The sequence below is a fragment of the Lepidochelys olivacea genome, assembly GCF_965140295.1.
Source record: "Lepidochelys olivacea isolate rLepOli2 genome assembly, chromosome: 1".
Taxonomy (NCBI): domain Eukaryota; kingdom Metazoa; phylum Chordata; order Testudines; family Cheloniidae; genus Lepidochelys; species Lepidochelys olivacea.
Genome location: NC_140411.1, coordinates 52,150,799 through 52,176,755, shown reverse-complemented (window position 1 = coordinate 52,176,755; position 25,957 = coordinate 52,150,799). Strand labels below are relative to the sequence as shown.

Sequence of the window (25,957 nt, the reverse complement as noted above, 5' to 3'; positions counted from 1 at the left end):
AAAGATGGGTACTACATTAGCCTTTTTCCAGTCATCCGGGACTTCCCCCGCTCGCCATGAGTTTTCAACAAGTCCTGATGAGCTCTAAAATCATCAGGAGGGAAAGGGGTGAACTCAGTCACAACTGTCCCATCAGGTGATGAAGAAGAGGCTAAGGGTTGTTTAGAAGGTCCCTCCTCCACCTCCCCCAAAGGAGAGTCCTGATTCCTGTACAGGGGGATGGGATACTTTTGACCAGGTGCTCCCAGCGCTTAGCCCATGTAGAAGGGTGGGAAGGAAGCAGAGATGCTCTAGAATGTGTAGGGAAGCCTCAAGACGTCCAAAAGGGTAACTGGTATAGAGGTGGGACCCAGCTAGGTGCAGGCCATTTGTCTTGGAGCACTGAGGTTGTGGTCAGCACCATGGAGGGCAGGCACCTCACTGGGGCTACTGGGCATGATCAGGTCCAGACACACGTGCTCTAATCTCAGAGTCTGATGAGGTGTCTACTTCCTCAGACCACAATGGAGCTGACCCAGTTAGTATCAAGGAGATCACCTTCAAGTCTGAGGAATGGGTACTGGTGAGATAATTGCTGGCTTCCCTTTAGCTGGAACCCTACAGAGAGGAGGTGCAACTGTAGAAGCCACCGGTACTGAATGGCTCTCTGGAGCTGGGACCTTGGGAGCATGCATTTCTAATCCTGGTACCGGGTGAAATTCTTGACCAGCAAGGAAAGTCAGCACTGATAGGTTAAATCAACTCTCTGGCTGCTTTAAAGCTTCGGGTACAGATGGCACTGGAAAGGACTACTGAGTCTGCAGTACTGAAAGGTCCACTGATCCTTCAGGGATTGTTTTAATGGACCCTTCCTGGGCTCCAGAGTCAGCAATACTTCCTGGCTTATGGACTGGACCGAGGGTGTTTCTTCCTTGAGCACACCTCTGAGTCCTTGCCTCCACTCATTGTCTTCATTGTAGACTTGAAGTCCTTGGTGCTGACTCTTGGGGAGACTTAAGTTGTCTTTCCTTAGGTGCCAGTGACGAGGATCTGCCTCTAGACTCAGAACAGGGGGAGCCTCCCTAATCAACTCTGACACACTTGGTACCCATTCTGAGCAGGAAGGTTTTGACAGCTGGTGAAGCACAGGCTCCATAAGCAGGTACTTGAGTCTGGCAGCTCTGTCCTTTTTTGATTGGGGTTTGAACCCTTTACAAATGTGAAATTTGTCACTCACATGCCTCTCCCAGACACTTAAGGCAGCTGAGGTGAGAGTTACTCATTGGCATAGACTTGTTTCATGAGTAAAAGGCCATGAAGCCAGGAGAATGAGGCATTAGTTCAATACCAAGCCCAGTATCCAGCTGGGAACTGGGAATTCCACTCTAGAAAATTACAGATACAAAGTTCAGAGCTCCAACAACCATCACTGGCAGTAGGACAGAACTGTTGGGGGTGGGGTCCTTTTACCTGCATGCAGTGGTGCGAGGCATCAGAGGACACTCACACTCTCTTGATGGGTACTGCTGAGGGAAAAATGTCTGACAACTATGCACGAGGCACGCACATACCTACAGTGGAATGGACATGTGTATTAACCTGAAGAACAACAAACTCCTGAGAGAACTTGGAACTTACTATCTGCCTGGCTAAGGATGATAAACCACTAGAAAGGCATTAGTTAATGGGTTAGAACAGAGGCCCCACCAGTATACTCAACACTCGTGGACAAATTCTGGTCTTACTGAAGTAATGGGCAAGACATCTATTGAATGGCCCTCTGACTTAGGTTTAACTTCAGATCCCATGATTGTACCAGGCATTTAACGGGAATATGTATATAAAGGAGTCTTGGAGGAACTGATTAGAGGGAAGCAAAGAAAGATCTTACATACATCTTCCTGGAAAACAGTAATGGTTGTCAAAATATCTTTTGAAAAGCCAGTCAGAGCATTTTTAGATAACGAAACAAACTATTCCAATACTAGTGGAACATGATACGCATGAGGAAGAAGGCCTTTGTTTTGTAGGAAAATAGAAATTTGAAAGAGTCCAGCAGAACCTTCTGCACTTTGAGAAAAGCTACGTTTTGACACAGCAGGCCGTAATACTTTTTCATGATTCAGATATTATATACAATCACAGCTGAGCTGCCTGTAGAATCTACCACATTTGACTTTAAAATACTGAAAATATTGCAGCCAGAACCAAGCATACAGCCTGTAGCTCTACTTACCCATAAAGGAAACTGAGTTTCTTGAGCCTAGACACATGGGGGATGTATTTCCCTCAAACAAGCCTCCAGCTGAGTTTAGGCATCTATGTCTTTCTATGGATGTTTACTCAAACAGGTATAAGGAATAAAATATATGCAAGGTGTCACTAATCCAAAAGTTGAGGTGCAAAGCCAAACCATATCATCCATCTGATGAAGCAAGAGACCAGTATAAAAACAATGGGAATACAATAATTTCTATGTACAAATTATTTCCCTATTCATAATGACCCTCTATCTGCATTGAAGTGAACATAGTGCTCCATTCTTGCACAGCTTGAAGCAATACCTTTAAACTAAGCCTAGTACTCTTTTCTTCATTTTACCAGACTAGCTGCCTTCACCACACTTTTGTTAGCAGAGCTATTATATAGCAGAGGTTCTCATTGAGGCCATAGGCAGAGAAATTGATTATCATACTGTAACAACATCTAACTTGTGATTTTTCTGCATTTCTTTCATTCCTAGAATATTCAACTGCAATTCTATGTCTTTGATACACTGAATATCAACACCAAGGAAAGACCTTTAAAGATAAAAAACAATGTACACCTGGAAAGAAGCAGTTTATGTTTCATCTAGGCCCACAAGGAGACAACATAATTTGAAGCTTTCTGATTAATCAGATAAACTACCCTTTTACTATCCATCTCAACTTGAAAGGCTATTATGGAAGAAATTTTTCCTCAGTGTACAGTCTTCCACAGCTACAGCATTTAGCTATGTACTAGTGCAGAATAGCCATTGCTTCATGGAAGGTTTTTTCTCCATCCATCTCAATGGTAGTCATCGGAGGTTAAATCAGTATAGTTAGCCAATTATGTTTTGTTCCCGATGGACACACTTCACCTCACGGCTAGCTGCTTTTCTTTTCTGACAGGTTTCAGTCAATTCATTTTCATAGACTTCTGGCTTTAGTAGCTCAGCATAAAACTATGCCATTGAAGATGCTGTTGGAGGTCCTACAAATAAATTCCCTTCACCTCCAAGGAGCAGACCTCAACTTTGAAAATAAGACTTTTTTCTATGCACAAAATTATAAAATGTACAGGGATTTGGGTTTTTTGATGCATGTCAACACATGCAGACAATAAACACTACAATACACTGGCACTATTCAACCCAAAGTCAAGTACTTGGCAAAAATTCTTATTAAAAAAAAACGTTAGAAACCTGACTAGCCCCACATTAACATTTCTTTTATTTATATCCACAATCACCAGGAGGCAAATCTATCATGCTTTAATTTATTTTTATTGTTATTTATATTATGAGCTGGGTGAAACCTTGTTGTGAGTTACGTTAAAATGTCATCCACAGGCCCTATACAATGTGCAGCGGTGGGTGACACTGGCTCAAACATATCAATTATTATTAGACCAGACACGCTAAAAATACTAGGGAATCCAAAACTGAACCATCTACCTGGTCTCAAAGGGTATCCGTAACTGGGCAAAGGCTCCCGTCCAAAAACTTGGAAAATTGGGTTTGAAGATTGGACCTCTGGCATTAAAGCAAGAAGTCTGGGTGGCTGAAGTACTGGGTGTGTTCATAATTGGATGATGTTTCATTATGGCTAACAATTATGTAGTCAATGCCCGGCAAGACGTCCTACAAATTCCCTTTAAAGATATGGCCCAAGTGAGAAAAATGGTTTGTAGGAATTGGTTTGTAGTGAGTGAGTGGTTCTTCCCCCAGCAGCAGAAGCCATTATAATAGCTATATGTTATGGTAGCTTTCTAGCCAGGGAAAGATGGGGAGTGAGTGAAACCTGTTTTGAGACCTATAGTGTTAGGGGACTCTTAGCTGCTAAAGCTCTTGTGGATCAGAAACAAGAACTGACCCTTGTTCATTGATTCTGAGAAGCAGTAAACAGTTAAAAAGGAAACCATTTTGGTGGTTAGCAACATGAGATTTAGCATCTTCAGAGTTGAAAAAGGTTCTTCGGATTGTGCCTGGTTTTGACCTTTCCATGTTTCAAAACACCATTCCTACTGGATACAGATGTGAATGCTTACAGTGTGGGATACAGAATTTCAGCTTGGCTTCCCCCTCATCCTCACATCTGAAAACGTATCTGGAAGCGGAGGCTAGAGAAACTGTTAGAGGTGAATCCCCCATTGAAACAGAATGGGCAGGGTATGACTCAGCCAATGAATCCCACAGAATCAACAAGCATTTCCAGGGCTGATTAAAAAGGTTAAAATCCTCCCTGGTGATAGAAAGGAAATCCATGGAGAGAAAAGGCCCAAAGTGATTTGGGTGGGAATAAAGTTATTTTATGTTCATGTTGTTCACAGGTGTGTTGGAAATATTCCTTGAGTTGGAGACGTCGAAAATAGGATTCTAGGTCACCACAGAACAGTATCATGTTCGTGCGGGTGGAGGGGCAGAAGGAGAGGCCCCAAGATAGGTGCTGTAGTTATCATGAATAGGTCGGAATATGAACAAGAGGCTGCTCGGCAGCTCTCCAACACCACTTTCTACAAGCCATTTCCCTCTGATCCCACTGAGGGTTACCAAAAGAAACTACAGCATTTGCTCAAGAAACTCCCTGAAAAAGCACAAGAACAAATCCACACAGACACACCCCTGGAACCCCGACCTGGGGTATTCTGCTACCCAAGATCCATAAACCTGGAAATCCTGGACGCCCTATCATCTCAGGCATTGGCACCCTGACAGGAGGATTGTCTGGCTATGTAGACTCCCTCCTCAGGCCCTACGCTACCAGCACTCCTAGCTATCTTCGAGACACCACTGACTTCCTGAGGAAACTACAATCCATCGGTGATCTTCCTGAAAACACCATCCTGGCCACTATGGATGTAGAAGCCCTCTACACCAACATTGCACACAAAAATGGACTACAAGCCATCAGGAACAGTATCCCCGATAATGTCACAGCAAACCTGGTGGCTGAACTTTGTGACTTTGTCCTCACCCATAACTATTTCACATTTGGGGAGAATGTATACCTTCAAATCAGCAGCACTGCTATGGGTACCCGCATGGCCGCACAGTATGCCAACATTTTTATGGCTGACTTAGAACAACGCTTCCTCAGCTCTCGTCCCCAAATGCCCCTACTCTACTTGCACTATATTAATGACATCATCATCATCTGGACCAATGGAAAAGAAGCCCTTGAGGAATTCCACCATGATTTCAATAATTTCCATCCCACCATCAATCTCAGCCTGGATCAGTCCACACAAGAGATCCACTTCCTGGACACTACGGTGCTAATAAGCGATGGTCACATAAACACCGCCCTATACCGGAAACCTACTGACCGCTATTCCTATCTACATGCCTCCAGCTTTCACCCAGACCATACCACATGATCAATTGTCTACAGCCAAGCTCTATGATACAACCGCATTTGCTCCAACCCCTCAGACAGAGACAAACACCTACAAGATCTCTATCACGCATTCTTACAACTACAATACCCACCTGCTGAAAGGAAGAAACAGATTGACAGAGCCAGAAGAGTACCCAGAAGTCACCTACTACAGGACAGGCCTAACAAAGAAAATAACAGAACACCACTAGCCATCACCTTCAGCCCCCAACTAAAACTTCTCCAACGCATCATCAAGGATCTACAACCTATCCTGAGGACGACCCATCACTCTCACAAACCTTGGGAGACAGGCCAGTCCTTGCTTACGGACAGCCCCCCAACCTAAAGCAAATATTCACTAGCAACCACACACCACACAACAGAACCACTAACCCAGGAACCTATCCTTGCAACAAAGCCCGTTGCCAACTGTGTCCACATATCTATTCAGGGGACACCATCATAGGGCCTAATCACATTAGCCACACTATCAGAGGCTTGTTCACCTGCACATCTACCAATGTGATATATGCCATCATGTGCCAGCAATGCCCCTCTGCCATGTACATTGGTCAAACTGGACAGTCTCTACGTAAAAGAATAAATGGACACAAATCAGATGTCAAGAATTATAACATTCTTAAACCAGTCGGAGAACACTTCAATCTCTCTGGTCACTCGATCTCTGACCTAAAAGTCGCAATATTACAACAAAGAGACTTCAAAAAACAGACTCCAACGAGAGATGGCTGAATTGGAATTAATTTGCAAACTGGATCCAATTAACTTAGGCTTGAATAGAGCCTGGGAGTGGATGAGTCATTACACAAAGTAAAACTATTTCCCCATGTTTATTCTCCCCCCCCCCCACACACACCCTGTTCCTCAGAGGTTCTTGTTAACCACTGGAAATGGCCCACCTTGATTATCACTACAAAAGGTTCTTCCCCCCCCCCGCTCGTAATAGCTCATCTTAAGTGATCACTCTCCTTACAGTGTGTATGATAACACCCATTTTTTCATGTTCTGTGTATATATAAATCTCCTCACTGTATTTTCCACTGAATGCATCCGATCAAGTGAGCTGTAGCTCACGAAACTTATGCTCAAATAGATTGGTTAGTCTCTAAGGTGCCACAAGTACTTCTTTTCTTTTATTCTGACAAAAGGCACTGTATATACATAAATAGTTATGTTTATATAATTTGTAATCCATTAAATTACTTCTTTTCAGTTTGGGACAGGTATTGTGTTTTCCAATTTTAGGCCTCATTGGGATGATGAGCAAAGCTGGGTGATACCTCATTATGGGCTGAGTTAAAACATCATTCAAACTGATTTGAACAGAACATGCCCTTCATTTAAGGCAGTTAAGGGGCCTCACCTAAAACAAAGCCTAATAGAATCTGCCCAGAAACTAGTACCATGTAGGCGGGGGGGATATTGTGACCAGGGATTTGTGAGGGTGTGTGAGAGAACACACAAAGGGAGAGGCAAAAAGCAACAAAGCCAAGCAGAAGCTGATGAACACAGTGTGACCCTGGAAAAAGCTAGAGAGAGAACTTTTGGGTCTATCAGCTAAAGAGGCTTGGGGCTGCAAGCTAAGAAACTGCTCCTCTTGGTTTTGGTTCGTCCTTAGTCGAGAGAAGCAGGATTTTGTACGAAGACTGCATCAAAGAAAGACCTGTCCACCAATTTCTCCTCCTAACTGGAACATCCCCAGAGCCCTGAACTTTGACTAGCTGCTCAGGTCAAAAAGGGGCAATACTATAATATATGAGTCACTGTGGGTACAAATTACGGCCCTAATATAGCAAAGGGGTTCACCTATACAGAGTCCCTATGTCTACATCTGAGAGCTCACAGCGGCGCAAATGTACTGATGCAGCTGCACCACGTAATTAATTTGTACCAGGGCTGAGCCCCAGCACTGGTCGGCTTGGCAGTTTATAGCCCCGGCACCTTTGGGGTTAACATGTCAGTTATGAAAGTAAAAAAATAGTTTGAGTCCTGGGCACCTGTTTCATTACAAATGAAGCCCTGGTGGTGCTACCATAAGATCTCGTGTGCAGCTGCTCTATGCTGAGGGGAAAGAGCTCCCCACTCAACATAATTAATCGACCCCCAATAAGCAGCGGTAGCTCTCCCACCAACATAATACTGTGCATACTAACGCTTATGCCAGTGTAATTTATGTTGCTCAGGGGGTGGAATATTCACCTCCCTCTGCAACATAAGTGGTAGTGTAGCCATTGCCTCAAATACTTCAATAAATTCTTCTGAAGCAGATTGCTGTAGATTGGGCTTAAGAAAATTCATTCAGATTATTTTGCTTCCTCCATATATAACTTTTTTCCTGTTTCCCAGCCTCAGAACAAACTTGATTTTTGATAAATCTTTTAAAAGGGATTCTACTCATCTTAAAATTAATCTTTGCTAGACTTCAGGGTAATAGATTTAGAAAAAGCCCCACATCAACAAACAATCAAGCAATCAAACAAAAAACACCAAAATCCCTTCTCCTCCCAAATTTGAGAGGAGCTAAATGGGGAAAAAATAGTTGCTAGACTCTTAAAAATAATAAATATGCATGTGCTATATAATGAAAGAAAAAATGAAATAGTTTACTATTGGAAATTATCACTAAGAAAAAAATTTTTTTTACATCGGCCTATTGGTATAAGTATACATAAAGCACTTTTAAAAACTGATTGTTTATAGTCTCAAATTCACCAATAATGTGCATATTCCTGTGTGTCTTATTCTGGTTATCCTAATAATCCAACCAATTAGATATTTGTTACATAGCAATGTTTTAGAATATTGAATGCATAAGCCCTATTTTTGGCATAAGGCAGTTTATTCCTGAAGCTGCAATCACCATTAGATTCTGATGTTCATCTATTTTATTGAACTACCCGCAGGGAGTTTTATGAGAATACTATCATGTCAAGGTCACAGGATTAAGTGAGCAGTGATGACAGTAAACAAACCCTTTCTGTATATTCTAAAAGGTTTTACGGAGTTACTTAAAATGCCATAAACATAAATAGTCTTCTATCTCTACAATGCATCCATGACACATGACTTCAAAATACAGCACTTCCGGGCAATGGAGCTTTACAACCTACCAACAGCCTTTATTATTGACAAAAGATATCAATATACTCAAGATCACAAATATCAAGAGATGGTTGCAGTCTAAGTTATCCTTAAACATTTTGTGTGCGCACGCGCATGTGTGTAAATAACATTTGTTTATATTATAAGCCACTTTGAGAACAGATAATACTACAACAGACAAGAGAGCGAGCTTGTACAGTTTACGTTAAATTCACATAGAAAAACAGCTGCTCTAATTAAATCTGTACATGGACACAAATCTATACATACCACTTAAAATAAATAATAATACTTTGCATGCTTCAGCATCTTCCAACCAAATATCTTTAAGTGTTATATTGATGGGAAGGATTTAATCTCAGTACCCCTCAGAAGTAAAACAGACAGCAGTATACCTGTTTTATCAAAGAGGAAACTGGCACAAACAAGTAAAATGACCTCCTTAAAGTCATATGAAATCTGAGGCAGAGATGGGAATCTTCTGAATCTCAGTGCTAGGTTTAACCTCTAGACCCTTCTACCTTCCTAAATAAAAATAATCAAAATGAACCTGGCTAAGCTTACCCTTTTCATTCTATTCCCATTTATAAAAATGAAAAGCATAACAAGAGATCTCAAATTATTTAGGGAGAACACAATTAGACAAATAATAAATTATAAAAATGTTTAAAACAAAAAAAGTACAAAGAGTAAGAAAAAAAATGCCTTTGAGCAGCCCAGAAAGATATCCTCATCAGTCTAATAATGTGGTGTTTCCAATTATTCCAACACAAATGCCTGAGAAGTCTGCCAAAGAGCCAGATGTTACTGTTTGAAAAATATTTTCTGTAGCTTTGCATTTGGATACTGTAATCAGCATCTAAAGAAAGAAAGAATGATAGAACGTGACAGTGCTACCACAACCCTAGGCACCTCTTACAAATGTGAAATTTCCTAAGCTTTATATATTTTCATGTGCTAAACAATGAGGACGATGTAGTGTTCAGATAAATCCATTTAAAACCACAGAATAAATGCAAGCATTTGCATTTCTGCAGAAGTTGCCACCTTAGAATTTTAAGACCTTCTTTTTGAGATTTTCCCCAATTTATGCTTCTTGTTTTTCACATTCCTTCCCTCAACTACTGAACAGGATATGGAGAATATGGGAGACTTGTCTGTATCATACAAAGTGCTTACCAGGGTGGCAACTGATAAGGCAAAAGAGACAATGAAGAAATAGAGAAATGGTCCAGTATCACCTACATATGTGAAGTTAATTTTTTAAATCCTGTCAGACAGACATCTTACCTTCTTCAATACCTTGGTCTGTTAAACAATCCTACCCTGGGTTAAAGCCTTAGATTGCCCCAAAGGGATGCACTAGGTATGTTGCTTGCCTACTGAAGGAAAACTGCATTATTTTCCAGGCCTCCTGATTGGATTCCACCAGTTCTGTTATGGGGGGAAAGGGAGAAAGAAGAGGGCACCTGTGAGAAAAATGGTTGCAAGATACTTAACTCCTGGTTTGAATGCCAGCAAATCACACCAAGTCCCAGAGTGGAGAGAAATTAGGGGGCAGTAATGGAAAGGGGAAGGTGGCTTTGATAAGTCCTAGTAATGACAGAAGAGCTTTGCTGATATGATGGAAGCTGGACTGCCGCACATGCTTCTCCCTGTTGCTGGACTGAAGGAGGAGCAGAGTTCTTGCTTAACTTGTTAAGCACGAACCTTGGCCTTTCTGTTGGCAGAGAGTTGTTTGTCACTCTGAAATACTGTATGAGGACTTAGTTTTTCCTTACATCTCAGAAACTTTTCCTGACTTGGAGTTGTCAAGGACTAATATTTCTTTTCTTCATTTACCACCTTCCACATGTTCAGATGGGAAAAGAACTGCCTTGTAGCTAGCTATCTTGCCACAGAGTAAATCTTGGGATTCTCAAATTACTGCTACCACGAAAAATATTGGTAGTCAGTTGTATAAAATCAATTATAGAAAGTTTTAGATTTTTGTTGTTGTTTTAGGTAAAGGCAGAGATCGGTAGATCTACTGTTTTCACAGCTTGGAAGGAGAGAATATTGGTAAGGCTTATCTCTTTGTGCCAGTCTTGGAATAAAAGGACTGATCTGCTTTCAAATACTAGGCAGTGAGAGGAAATGCATTAAAGATGGTGTGGTGTGAAGAAGATACTGTAAAGGAATAAATAGAAATGAAAGAAAATAACCTGAGTGGAAGAATGGAGCAGCTGTAAGCGCCATCAAAACTGAAACTCTGTAAATGGAGAAGACAACGAAGAGATTTAGACAGCACTTCACTCTATCTGCAAGCAATGGATGACAGTGAAAAGGAAGACAATCAGAAGGTAACCACCTTATTTTGGCCAAGCCCTTGGTCTCATCAAGAGGGTACACCCTTTGGAGAGGCAGGAAACCAAAACAATTGAAGAAAAGTTTGAGGACATCTTTCAGGGGACAGAGAAGCTCTCAAGAGAGAGCAGAATGTAGATCAAAGAGCCCAACTATTCCACAGCACATGCCTGTAGGAAAGTTTCCCTCACTCTAAGGCAGAGGCTAAAACAGGAGCCGGATAGGCTCATTGCTCTGGGAATCATACAGCAAGCTGAAGAAGCAACAGAGTGGGCACACTCATTGGTCATTGTATAAAAAGAGACTAAAACCTTCACTTATGTATAGACCCCAAAGAAATAAATGTGTAAAAAGGGAATGTTTTCCACTAGCTACAAGGGAAGAAATTTGGATCGATATGCCTGATGCCAAATAACCTTCTACACTGAATACATCAGCAGGTGCTCTTAGAAAAACAGTGCACACGTGTGCACATTCAGCACCCCCTTTGGGAGACACTGTTTTTGCAGGCTTGTATTTGGCACCCGAAGGGTTTCACTGGAAAATAAAAAAAGATTTTTGATGATAGACGGGTTTGTATAGATGATGTTTTGATCTGGGAGAAAAACGTAGAAGAGCATAACCAAAGATTCTGGGTAGCTTTGGAAAGAGCCAGAACTCCTAGACTAAAGTGAAACAAACAAAAATATGAATTATGTGTAATGGAAACAACATACCTGGGAGAGAAGTTAATACAGCAAGGTGTACAGGTACTTCACAATAAGGTTGAGGCGGTCATCAACATGCCTGCCCCAACAGACAAGGAAGGGATACAAAGATGGAATGAAGAACTACGTATGGAAATTTGTGCTTGATCTAGTTGCTTAAACCAGCAACCTAATGGACTTGGGATGCTAAACTTAATAAATATTTTGAGAAATTGAAGGAGTTAAACAGGCCGCCGTCCTGAGGTACTATGGTGGAAAATGCAAAACTAAGTTGTTCACAGTTGCCTGGCACAGTCCTTTTACAGCTTTATGGTTAAAACTGCAGAACAGAGGCTTATGAGTCATGGGTACTAACCAAAAAAATGTAGTCTCAGTAACTCAAAGAGAGGAGGCAGCTTTGGCCTTACTCCATGAGCATAAAAGGTTTCATGTCTTTGTTTATGGAAGACAAGTGTTAGCTGAAATTGACCATAAACCACTTATATCATTGCCAAATGGGACTGGCAACCATCCCCCTGAGAATACAGAGATTATTTTTTCAATTACAAATATATGATTTGCAAATCTAATACAAACCTGAGAGATATTTGGTGGCTGCAGATACCCTCTAGAGCATTTGACAAAGGTAGAGTGGAACAAAGTCCAGTGCTAGTCACTGTATATGTCAATTTGATTTAGAAAGACCTATCCAGTCTCAGATGAAATGTGAACTGTGATTGCCAGAGCAACAGTTCAGGATGAAAATCTACAGAAAATGATTAAGGATATTAGCACAGAGTGGCCAGCACAGCACGTTCCCAGCCTCTATCACCAATTCAGAGGAGTATTCTCAATACTAGATGGGATTTTGTTTAAAAGCACCAGGATTGCAATCCCTAAGGCATTACGGAAAAATATGTTGAAAAAGATTGAGAAATGTCTTACTTGATAATTTCCTCTCTGTTAGCAGCTTCTCTCGGAATTAATTACCCATGGACTAATGTGCCCCACCTGTATTTGGAGGCTGTCTAATGTTGTACCTGGAGGCTCCATGATTTAAGTTCCAGCCACCAGAACAGTTCTAACACAGCAGCAGAAACACTCCAGCAACAAATTATCACCATTAAGACACTTTGATATGATGTATTATATTAACCTTAAGAAAATATGTGTCTTCATCTTCCTTTATAGCAAATTTTCAATTTGTATTTTTTGTTATTTGCTAAACTACCAAGGTGGGTTTAAATCAGAGAGAAGTTGCTAACAAAGAAATCATCAGGTAAGAAATTTCTCTTTCTATTGCACAGCTTCTCTCCTCATTTGTTACTCGTGGGAAGTAGCCAGCAATAAATCCCAAAAGTAGGGAGGGAAAGGATAAACAAAGTTTAATTATTATAGTGGAATAATTGGCAGATATGGAAGTTCCCCCATATAAAGCAAGAGCTAAAACTAAGGAATTATGTGGGCACCAACCCAGGAGCATCTTCCTCCCAAAGGATGTCCTTGCAGAGGAATGGTAACTTACTTCATAAACCGTCCTCAGATGAGGCTCATACACTTTTCCCCTCAGTGCCTCAGGTACTTCTGTGAATTGTTTCCAAGATGCCTAGCATGCCAGCTGATGCAGAATTTTAATATCTTTCTTGCAGCAGCTTTGAAGCCCTATGGCCTTGGCATTTTGGATACAAGATGAACAAAGTACTATTGGCATATATATTCCACATGCTTGAGATAGATCTTTAGAACTCTAGGCATGCCCTTTTATACCACAACTTTCCAAGGGTTAGAACAAAATGATGGGAGAACTATCTCCCTGCCATGGTAGAAAAGAGAACCTACCTTGAACAGAAAGGTTTCTGGAGTTATAAGAATAACCTTTTTCTCATGACAAAAGCAGTGTGATTCTTGTAAGGATATGGTAACTAATTCCAAAACTTGTCCTTTGGAGGTGATTAGAAAGTCCTGGCTTGTCTAATTTGTCCATGCAATTAAACTTAGCACCGGATACTCAAATTGGAGGATCCAATGTGCTGGGCTAGAAAATGCTGTCTTGGCTGGTACCCACATTTCTATGGTGCTGAATTGTAGGACATCAACCACTCCTCCTGGAGAAACTCTAGTGTAGCTAAGATCACCAGAACTTTGGGATTATTATAATATTTGTATCACAACCATAACTAAAAGTCAGGACCCCACTGTGCTGAACACTGCACAAACAAAGAGGCAGTCTCTGCCTCATACAGCTTTCTATTTCCCCTCACACCAGAACTATAAATGTGACCAAACCAATGAATGAAACCTCCTGGTTCAGTGAGGGTTAATGAAGAATCCATGCTGAACTATACTTCCTCGTCTGTGAGTGCCTCTGTGAGTACCATAATTGTCCACTACATGGTTTCTTGCACCTTACACTGATGCAGCTGGTACTGGTCATGATCATAAGACAGGATTCTGGACTTGATGGACCACTGCTCCAACCCCATATGGCCATGTTTCTGTCTTCTTTTTTAAAGAGGCATTGAAATGATTTTGTATGATGAGATTTTGGAAATTTGTCTTCCAAGTTTGCTTGCTTCTATAGTGAGTATGCAAGGGTCTAGAGTGAAAGTTGGGTTGACTTTCAGCATGTTGTTGGAACTACCTGCCCACAAAGGGGCATTGGATGTTATTGAAGAATGACACCTAGCTTTCCATTGTATCAACCAAAATGTGTGACATTTCATTGTTTTATATTAAAATTATTATTTATGACATTTCTTTGTTTTATATTAAATTTTTAAGTTTAACATTTGGTTTAATCAGATATCCTTATCTGGATCTTATGACACCTTCAAAGGAGGCATCGACAGGAAACCATGTACCTAATAGTACTTGAAGAGGAAAATATTTTATTAATATTGAGTTCCTTACAAGCCACCGACTGATATCCTGTCCTTGAAAAGACTTGTAGGTGGTGGTGGACTTTTGTCTGTGCGTGTGCGATTCATGGCTGTTTACAAGGGGGAAGTACTCCACTATTCATCCTGGCACAGGGACCACAGAACAGAAGAGAGTTACTGCAACACATACCTTGACCATGGAAGTAGCTTGCTAGATGTCCCCAGGAGCCTGAAAGGCTGCCTACCTGCTCTTTGAGGCTGTCTAGGACTCAACTAAGTACTGGTTTTATTCAACATCTTTATTTATGATCTGGATGATGGGATGGATTGCACCCTCAGCAAGTTTGCAGATGACACTAAACTGGGAGGAGTGGTAGATATGCTGGAGGGTAGGGATAGGGTCCAGAGGGACCTAGACAAATTGGAGGATTGGGCCAAAAGAAATCTGATGAGGTTCAACAAGGACAAGTGCAGAGCCCTGCACTTAGGAAGGAAGAATCCCAGGCACCACTACAGGCTGGGAACCAACTGGCTAAGCAGTAGTTCTGCAAAAAAGGACTTGGGGATTACAGTGAACAAGAAGCTGGATATGAGTCAGCAGTGTGCCCTTGTTGCCAAGAAGGCCAACGGCATATTGAGCCGTATAAGTAGGAGCATTGCCAGCAGATTGAGGGAAGTGATTATTCCCCTCTATTCGGCACTGGTGAGGCCACACTTGGAGTACTGCGTCCAGTTTTGGTCCCCCCACTAAAGAAGGGATGTGGACAAATTGGAGAGACTCCAGCAGAGGGCAACAAAAATGATTAGGGAGCTGGGGCGCATGACTTACGAGGAGAGGCTCAGGGAACTGGGGTTATTCAGTCTGCAGAAGAGAAGAGTGAGGGGGGATTTGATAGCAGCCTTCAACTGCTTGAAGGGGGGTTCCAAACAGGCTGGAGCTAGGCTGTTCTTTGTGGTGGCAGATGACCGAACAAGAAGCAGTAGTCTCAAGTTTCAGTGAGGGAGGTCTAGGTTGGATATCAAGAAACACTATTTCACTAGGAGGGTGCTGAAGCACTGGAATGGGTTACCTAGGGAGGTGGTGGAATCTCCATCCTTGGAGGTTTTAAAGGCCCGGCTTGACAAAGCCCTGGCTGGGATGATTTAGTTGGTGTTGGTCCTGCTTTGAGCAGGGGATTGGACTAGATGGCCTCCTGAGGTCTCTTCCAACCCTAATATTCTATGAAGGAGCAACCCAGTACCTCTCAGGGCTTTACTCCAGAAATCAGGATGATTTTGAACATGGAAATGGATTTTTCACTTTGTCCTGTAATCCCATAAAGGTGCAGCTTCATGGGGAGTGAAATCCTCCTGTGCCTCTCTCCTGATCACAGACAGCCTGAAGTGCTCCTATGGCTTTAATGTGGAGCCAGCCTGTGGAGTGGGGGATGGGTGGAGAGAGAGACTTAATTCTGACTTTCAGAGTCTGAGCCCCTTTCCCTGGCACAGCAAGATTTTATGGCTGATGATCAGAAAACACAATTCTCATTCAGCTGCTGTCTGAAATCTGAGTCCCCTTCCCTGGCAGAGAGAGGTCCTTGGGCTGAAAGCCAGCCAGCCACAATTTTCAGTAGACTGCAGCCTGAGGCCAGGTTGTGGAGGAGGAGCAGGCTTCTCTGCATGCACAGAGACACTGCAGAGTTGGGAGAAAGGTGGTAAGCATGATACTGACTTCTGCAAGAGAAACTGTGTGTAGGAGAAAAGCCCCAACAAACACTCCTTCGGACAAAGGAGAAGAGGTTTAACCCCTGATTTTCACTCCACTTGTTCATTAATAATATTAATTGCTGCTTTGCGAAGGACACTCTTGCTTTTGCCTTTTTGGGAGTCTCTGGGATTTGCAGTTTATCCCTGAGTATCATGAGAGTTCCCTGATTCATAATGAAAGGAAGGGAGCTGTGTAGGAACCCTACTTCTCAGTGAAGGGAGCAGAGTACCCACTTCAGTATTCTGGTGTGGGGGAGGAGAGTGAAACCTTTCAGGGTTTTTCCCCATCCAGCCCAGGTCTGGTACAGGGCATACCACTTGAGCTGGCTGGATAGCTTCCTCCTCATCCTTACACTCTCCTCAAAAACTCAGAAGCTCCTGATTGGGTGTTTTGCTGATGGATTCTTGGCTCCTTGGGGCAGGAGGAGACCCAACATGCCAGTCTGACTCTGAGCCCTGGGCTCTAGCAATGCGAGGATTGGCTGGCTGGCAAAGGCCTGGCATAATTCACCCTCTGTAGAGCCTGTAAATGCTACTTCAATAGGGATCACACTTTGATTTAACCCAGGTGTCTGCAGGACAGCTCTAATATGCCTTAGGGGGGCAGAGTCTTCCTGCAGGGAAGATCATGAGAGTGGAAGATCCAGGTAGTTGAAAGCACTAACCTGCTATTTACCCAATCTAGGGGAAGGGAGTGATGGAGGAGGAGGAGAATTATATGACATAACTACACAAAAATGAATAAAAATAAAGGTTTTAAAACAAAATGTTTGAGAGAAACCAAACTGCCAACTTGTTCCACTGCCCGAGGCAGAAAATCTGGTGGCCTGAGCTGACGGGCAAAACATAGTTCCAGAGCCTCCAGCAACAACACTGGATCACCTCCAAATTCCACAGGTGGGGGGCATCAGACCATGAGTAACAAATGAGTAGAGAGGCTGTGCAACAGAAACATGAAGGTCATTTAGGGACTGCAAAATCTAAGCGAAGGGCTGGATATGTTTTATGCTGGCTTTAAATGAACAGCGACATGGAAGAAGCTGTTACGGCTTGTCACATATGACAAAAATATAGCCCGAGTCAAAGAGCCCTTATTAGTGGCATATGAAAAAAAAACCTATGTACTCACTTCCCTGTCGCAGCCTTGCTAAAAAACAATACAACTAAACTAAAAGTGATTGTGCATGGCAAATTTATTTCTGCCAGACACGGTATACCAGACGTATTGATGTCTGACAATGGGCTGCAGTCTGGTGGGTATGAGTTCAAGCAGTTTGCGGTGATGTTTGAGTTTAGACTTGTAACTGCTAGTCCCAATTATCTCCAATCCAATGGGTTGGTGGAAAACGGTGTTAAAATAATATCTACTGAAAAAGACTGAAGAGTCACTCTGATCTGTATTTAGCCCTGTTAAATTACAGTGCAGCGTCTGGTTTGAAACATGGTTTCTTAACTGCAGACATTTTGTTTAACAGAAAACTAAGAACTAGAATGCCTGTAATGGTAGATGCTGATGTTAGCAGAACTGGGGATTTGCAGAAGTATAAAGAGATAGACACAGGTAAAATAAAAAAGCAGTAAGGTCCCAGGATCTGCTCTCAGTTCATGAACATGATGCAGTGTGCATCTATGATGGAAATCAACGATTGTAAATAGTGGTATCCCATGAAATTTCCCCAGTCTTATGAGGCTTTCACCCCAGATGAACATATATCATGCAGGAACAGGTGATCCTTTTGGAAGTTCGAGAAAGTGAGTGCAATAAGGGACACTGAGTTTGCCATGCTGCCTGAGAAAGCCTCAGTTAGGCAACAACCACAAGAGGTTAAGACAACCAAGACCCAGGACATAACACTGCCTGAAGAAATTGATTCACCACTTCCTGACAACAGCAGTATTGATATTCAAGGGAGAACCACAAGTCCAAGTGACAGTACAAGGCAGCTCTGAGAATAATTGAACATTGTTAGCAAGTTGATTATAAATACTTGGAATTTTGTGTTATATCAATTTTGTTTAAGTGTTGTAACCCACACACCTCCTGGGTGTGGTGCTCTGTCTCCCCTCTAGTGGCACCGAGACTACTTAGAGATTAATGAGTCGGCTACAGCCCTAGCTAAGAGCCATGTGGCTTTTAGTTCATGCATTGAGCTTCAGAGGTCCCAGGTTCAATCCCACCCGCTGACTGGGGTCTGTCGGTGTTACATTGTTATTAGTAAGTTTTGGGCTGGAAAGGATGATGTGGTATTGGAAATTGTATCTTTAAATTGCTTAGTTTCCCAGACTGGAAGTCTGGAGAAGGGTTGCTGCTGAAGCCTTCAATGCAGAGGCAGCTGGGAAACTGAAAGAAAGCCCTCTTTAATCAGTGACGGACACCTGGGGTCTAGAGCACAACTGTACACCACTGACAACAGCAGAGGCTGTCTAGAAGAACAATACTCATGGTGTTGAATATCTCCAGTCCAAAAGATGAATGATCTTTGTGCAAATAATGCAGGATAGAGCAATATTTTTGTCAGATGAATTAAAACCTACCCACTGAGTTGTCTGTTAGTTAAGGGGCAGGTGGTATAAGTTCTGTGTGTAAACAGCAGCCAGTACCAATGTGACAACCTATAGATTAAGCCTGCAAAGACGAATATCTTGAGCAATAAGCAATCTGAAGACTGTGAACCTAAAGGTCCTCATCAAATCTAGGCCTGAGATATCCATATTCAGCATCAGCAGAAGACTTTGGCCTAATGCAGAGAAATGACATATCCCTCAAAACAGGGAGTTCACCAACGGTTTACAGAGGGATCTTTTAAAACAAAAGAATTCCTAAGGAATAAAAGTATCTGATGTTCCAGAGATGGGTTACATGTACTACAGCACCAAATGAAGCAGGCATATCGAAAGGAGACATGGAAAAGTATGATACTAGTAGACCAAATGTCCTGAGGCACAATCTGGTGACAACTAAAGTATTTAGCTGAAACAGGGAGATGTGTTAAAATGTCCCTGCAATTAGAGAAAGAAAACCCTAAAAAAATTAGATATTGTCTTTAGATAAGTACCAAAAATTCAGAAGGTGTTCAGAATGAAGGAATTAGAATTCTGGAAGGAAGCTAGAAATAAACAATGAAATACTGGAACTGCAGTGTCTGATGTCCACGGGATAGAAGCTGATCTCATATTTTTATGACGAGAATGAGCCAATCCCATTAAGCTAGATGAAAGGTGAAAAGGAGAAAAAGTGTGTCTTTATGTTTTGCTATGATAGATTCCGTCCTGGAACTAAAAATTTGGATCTTTCCTCAAAAAGACCTCAAGTTCTTGGCTTGAGTCTCTAGGGTTTGGTCCAAGTTATGCCACCCAAAATGTCACTGGAGTAGTTGCTGAATTATCTGAACAATCTGCAGCATCATATGTTCCATAAAAGCCAAGAGATTCAAGAGGGCTGGATGTGGCTCCAGAACCTTTTCTTCTGGTCTGCAGCTCCCTCTGCAATTAAGAAATGGATCAGGACCATATCTGGCTCCCTGCTCAAGTTAGAAGGCCTGGGAAGGAGCTTCAGCTCAAGTAGGTGGAGTTTAGGAGAGATCTTGAGCAGGGTTAGGCACAAGCACTTCAGTGTTCCTGTCTTTCCCCTTGGTAACAGCCACACAGGTGGTGACAGTTCCAGAATGCCCCAGAGCCTGAGTTTAAGGGAGGCTCCTTCACCGACAATCCCCTGCCTTCTCTCTGTGTTCCAGTCCATTTTGCTGTGAGCAATCAATATCTGGCTCAGAGGAGGCATCTTTAAACAATCTTCCTCCTGCTTCTGTAGTTGCCAAGTCGCACAGGTTCAGAGAAGTGCTTTCCTCCTTCAGCCCTTCCCCTTCCAATGAACAAGCACTCAGAGGGGAATGCCCCAGCGGAAGAGGGAGGATGAGAGAAAAGTGGGGAACAGGGAGGTTGAGAAAGTGGGAGAGGATGCCAATGAGCAGAGAAAAGAAGGTGAGTGGGTGGGTGTGAGAAAGAGAATAGACTTGGGAGGATGAACAGCCCCAGTGCTGCATTAATGGACTGAAGAAGAGAGGTTCCACAAAATGTAGTAATTGTCTTTATTTGCTTTATTTAACTCTGGTCTCTAGAGAGGCACATTCTGCATCCAGAGAGGACTGTAAAATTAGCGTCTTGTCAGGGAATGCTCTACTCCTATAGCTCCGAAGTGAAAAGGTAATGTGGCCCTCACTACAGAACAAGTTTGACAGTCCTGCCTTACAGCATTAATGATTAATACGTTTCTTGTATCCAAGATTACGAAAGCTGGTTGTAAACAGAAAAAAGCCTAAATCCAGTTTGTATATGTATTATTTAATAAAGTCTGTTAAATCTAGGTAGAGGTCAGCTTCAAGCAATTGATTTTACAAGGATCCATCAAACCAAACTTTTTTTTAAATGACTACTTTCTCATTATTGCAACCCCCCTGAGAACATCAAACAGCTACTTTCAAAACACCTGTGATGGATATTTAACATCAACATTTAGACTATAACTTGAACCTAGACTTCTTCACATGTTCTGGATCTGCCATGATGAACATACCTGAAAGTAAAGTCACCACACCTGAGGAAAAGCAGTAACCTTTTTTTTTTTAAAAGCAACAAACAGAAAGTGTAACAAAACACTGAACAGACTCTTCTTAAAAACGTCTACTATTTTGTGGCAGGGAAATTTAAAGGAAAAAAAACCAAACAAATGCTATTTATTCATGACCCTGCTATACTTTCCCTTTGATACAATGGAGTTTGTCAATATACCAGTAAGGAAAGAAACAAAATCATTTTGTCTGTACTAAAACTGGAGTGAAAAACATCTATCTGTGAAGTGGAAAAAGATAAAACTGATAGTTAAATATTACTTACAGCCTTTAAAAGGCTTTAAACAATATAATATAAATGATTTCCAAAATATATATTATTTCTCTCATATAGGTAAAGCAGAAAGGTATTGTTGAACAAATTAGTTCTCAGACCAGCAGTGCTAGGTTACATAATCCTTACCCATGCTTGTGGGAACTTATTCTCTCTCGTGGAGTAGTTAAGTAAATGCTTACTAATGTAAGTTGCCTACAGTAAGAAGCTATGCAAAAGGTAATCTGAACTGCAATTCACTTGTGATTTTATGGCTACTTTTAAGGCTAATCATTGTCTACTCTCTGTAGAGTACAATTAGCATAACTGAAATATTTTATGTGGCATATTATTGAGTTTATCCATACGTATTCTTGTTTTTCAGACCTTTTAAAGACAGATTATGTTAATATATTCAAAATTCATACTTTGTAAATACTATAAAAGTTCACTCAATCTTGAAGCATCAAACTTCAAAAGCAATTTGGCTAGCCTTTTTTTATCCTATTCTTTGAAAATCTTGTCTGCCCTTTCTGAATCCTAAGACAGTAGTCATTCATTGTTCACATTTTTCCTCATGCTGCTTCCAGTATTCAACCTCATTCTGTGTTCCATTACCAAAAAAACAGACAGCTAACAGTATGGCATCCCAAGAGTAAGCATATCAACCATTGGTAGTTGCTTTCTCCAAAGGCAGCATATGCAAGGGTACAAAAACTGGGAAGATGTAAGGTAAGAAGAATTTATTATATTGGATCCCAAACACAATACAACTTGTATCTATTCTACACCTGTGACACACACCATGAAACCAGATCTTACTTTTCATACCAAAAACATTTGTGCTAAAGACCTTTAAAATAGTCTTTGGACATGTATTATACATACTAAACATGAGGCTAGCTTGATTCTAGAGACTCCAAGCTTCCAGGAATCATACCTGTTAGGATATAGATATTCAGGCCTGTCTGCAAAGGCCTGTACTCTAAGAATTTAGGTGTATTCTTATTACTTGGCTAGTTATAGAGGTATAAAAGAAAGAATCAAAATCACTGTCTGCTGGTATAAGGGCCTTCTCTTACTGTGACAGTCTGAGGCCCTGTTCTTAGGCTAAGGCCTTTGGCTAAGCAGCAGAGGCAGCCATAAGCTGGGAAGCGAACGGTCACATCCTCACATTCCAAACTAGTCACATTGAAATAAGGTGCTATTGGGCTGTTAGGCACTATCAGGACAGGATTGTATTCCTATCACCTCCAGAGAAAGGGAAGTGCCTAGAAAATGTAAAAGGAAACTTAGTTTGATAGCATCCTGTCTGGCAAGAACTCACTTATCAATAGCTGGGATGTGAAATCCTCACTTCTGTGTTGTTCTATCATTGTAGTCCCCATTTCCCTATTGTTTGTCTGTATAATCTCTGTCTGGTTCTGTGATTGTTCCTGTCTGCTGTATAATTAATTTTGCTGGGTGTAAACTAATTGAGGTGGTGGGATATAATTGGTTAAAATGATTGGTTAAGGTATAGCTAAGCAGAACTCAAGTTTTACTATATAATCTGTAGTCAATGAGGAAGTGACGGGGTGTGGGTGGGGGTGGGCATGTGGGTGTGTGAGATGGGAACAGGGAATGGGGGTAAGAAAATTGGAATCATGTTTTGCTAAAGGGGGAGATGGGAACAGGGAATGGGAGTAAGGAAATTGGAATCATGTTTTGCTAAAGGGGGAAATGAGAACAGGGAATGGGAGTAAGGAAGTTGGAATCATGTTTGGCTAAGGGTAGGAATGGGAAGGAAACTGAAATCATGCTTGCTGGAAGTTCACCCCAATAAACATCGAATTGTTTGCACCTTTGAACTTCGGGTATTGTTGCTCTCTGTTCATGTGAGAAGGACCAGGGAAGTAAGTGGGTGAAGGAATAAGCCCCCTAACAATACCCACTTCTTAAAAGCACTTCCTTACCCATCTAGATGCCAAACCTCTTGGACCTTACATAAGTTTTATTTTGTGGAACCAGTGGACAGGTTTCTTTCACATGCTCCTTCTTGGGACAATTGGCTACTCCCTATGTGTAGCGTCAGGGCCTCTTTCAAATACAAAAGATCTTCAGGAAATAAGTTTTTCATTCTGCATTGGGAACTGGGAAAAAGCTTTTGCCATTAGAAATGCTACCCTGACAACACAGGTCTAGACATCTCATGAACCATATTATGGTAGCTAAGGAACCCCTGAGTATTCCCTAGCAACTGTGTGCTAGGAATTACCTGGCATGCCAGTTAGCCTGTGGCAGCTAGGGATTATATTTGTGGAGTCCCTTGCTACCATGTAAAGGTTTATGGAGAGTTCTATGCCCCTGCAGTCACTACACTAGCACTGGCAGTGGAACATTTTCCCCGTATCTGCTGCCAGACTGGGAGATGTCCTAGATCCCCAGTGACTATTATGGATTTGAGGGAGGGGCAGTGGCCCTTACCTGGTAAGGCTAAAACTGTAGATTAGGGGAGCAACCACGTCTCCCGCCAAAACCCAGGAGAGAAGCTATTTGGCCCCAGCGGGAAATGGTAGATCACCTATCACTTCCAAGAAGACAACTGGCTCATGGCTTATGGAGATGGTGGCCTACAGCTGTGCAAGCAGCAGCTCAGATTTATATCATCATCAACTTGAGCTGGTTTTCACAGAACACAACAGAACTGAAACCCACCTCATTTTGAGCAGGGATTTTAAAGGAACACTTAAGATCAATGAGCCCAAAATTACACCTAACTTTTAAAAAAAAATATAAACTACTGTATGTTGTTCTCACTGAAATCTGCATTTTTAGTTAAATAGGAAGCACCTTCCCATTCACAGAAATATTAAGTCTAAATAGAAATGAAACATCTGTTTTTACACTTCTTACTTGCACTGGTTGTGTTGATTCCTCCATTACATACTTGAAAATAAATGATACACATGCAAACATAGTGACAATAGGGTGAGAACAATATACACAGTATTTATGAGATACCTTAATATTTATGGACATATAATATTCATTATACATCTATTCTAATGAGGCTTAACTCTAATTCCCTAGAACATATATTAGAACCTCATTTACTGTATTGTCAATTAAAGTACAGTTTAGTACTATTATATTTTGTACTATTATATTTTGAACCAAATTTTCAAAATATGTCTGCAGAAGGGAGCACGCACTTTTCTCATGCCCAGCTTGGGCATGAGATATGCTTGGGTACACATGTGCAAATATTTGACTTGTGCACGCAGAGTTTGGTTGCACACACTAGGTATTGACCTTGTTTGTCTGTGAGGATAAAGATTTACCAGTGTATTGTATCAAAGTATATACTGATTATTTATACAGAAATAGTTTAGTAGATAGGGCACTAGTCAGGTGAGCTGGGTTCTATTCCTTGTTCTACCACTGACCTCCGTGTGATCTTAAACAAGTCATTTTGCCTCTCTATGCCTCCTCCCACCCTTCATCTCTCTTTTCTATTTACATTGTAATGTCTTTGGGACTGGGACGGGGTCTCACAACCTGTTCATACAGCAACTAGCCCAAAAGGGGCCCCGATCCTGGTTGGGGCCTCTAGGCCCTATTGGAATACAAATAATAGTGCTACATGATGATCAACAAGCATAAGTATCTACAAATTATCTAAAACAAATTTTAATAAAATATTGTGTTGATGGGCTATGGAGAGCATTGTATCTGCACATCATGTACTAGAAGAGGAATCTCCACACAGGAAGACTTTTGAGGAAAAACAAGAGAGATATAAAGAAGACAAAAGTTCTCTTGAAATGATTCCCACCATCAGCACATCCAATTTTTAATTGTACAGAAATGGCTGATTCATTTTAAATTTTGAAACAAATGTTTATAATTACAGATTTATGATTACAGCTTACCTGTGAGAGACTGCTCCCCAAGCACCATGTTTGTTTGTTAGGATATTCAGTATCTTCTGTTTCAGCTGATTGGCAGTAACATGATCGCGATGTTTAGCAGCACTTATAAGGTGGTCACACATCTTTTCCTCCTCTCTTCTATCAGCAGCATATTGAGCACACTGTGACTAAAAATTAAAAAAAAATAGTGAATAGTAAATAGAATAATTTAGGAAGTGCCTACAAGTTGCTTAGGACTGATTTTCATATATCTGAATTCTCCTTTCTACCTACATCTTAGTCACCTTTGTTCTCACTAAACTCAGCATTTCTAGGTACCGTAAATAAGAAGCACCTTACCATTCACAGAAATATAAAGTCTAAATAGAAACACAACATCCATTTTTAAACTCCTTACTTGCACTGGCTGTGTTGATCCCTCCATTACATACTCCTAGGGAATATAAGAGCATTAAAGCTAAGTTAAGATTTAGAAATTAAGTCATCAAAAGTGAGGAAATGCAGAATTACAATGAAAACACACTTAACTCTGCCTCTTTGTGCTTATGTCTTAAAATATGGCCTCTTTTTAGATTATAAATTATTTGCCAATTAATACCTTATACAATACTTTATACTCTGTAATTTCTTATTCAATATTGCACATAGAAACCTACAACACTGTACCAGACAGACTTAGCTTGACTTTTAAGTCTCACTAAGATCTACAAAACAAGATCTTAATAGTTCACAAGTTCAGTACTTTTATAATTATGGATCTTAAAGTAGATTTCCATTACCTT

General features: G+C 41.3%; 1 protein-coding gene across 2 annotated transcripts in view; it reads right to left on the bottom strand.

The window, feature by feature from the left end:
- Positions 1 to 25,957, bottom strand: part of NBEA (neurobeachin) — an 867,588-nt gene that overhangs the window by 362,003 nt on the left and 479,628 nt on the right. For both annotated transcript variants that reach the window (XM_084617023.1, XM_084617024.1), the window contains one exon: positions 25,176 to 25,342. In XM_084617023.1, coding sequence (XP_084473149.1) covers positions 25,176 to 25,342 — 167 coding nt within the window. The remainder of the gene's footprint in view (positions 1 to 25,175; positions 25,343 to 25,957) is intronic.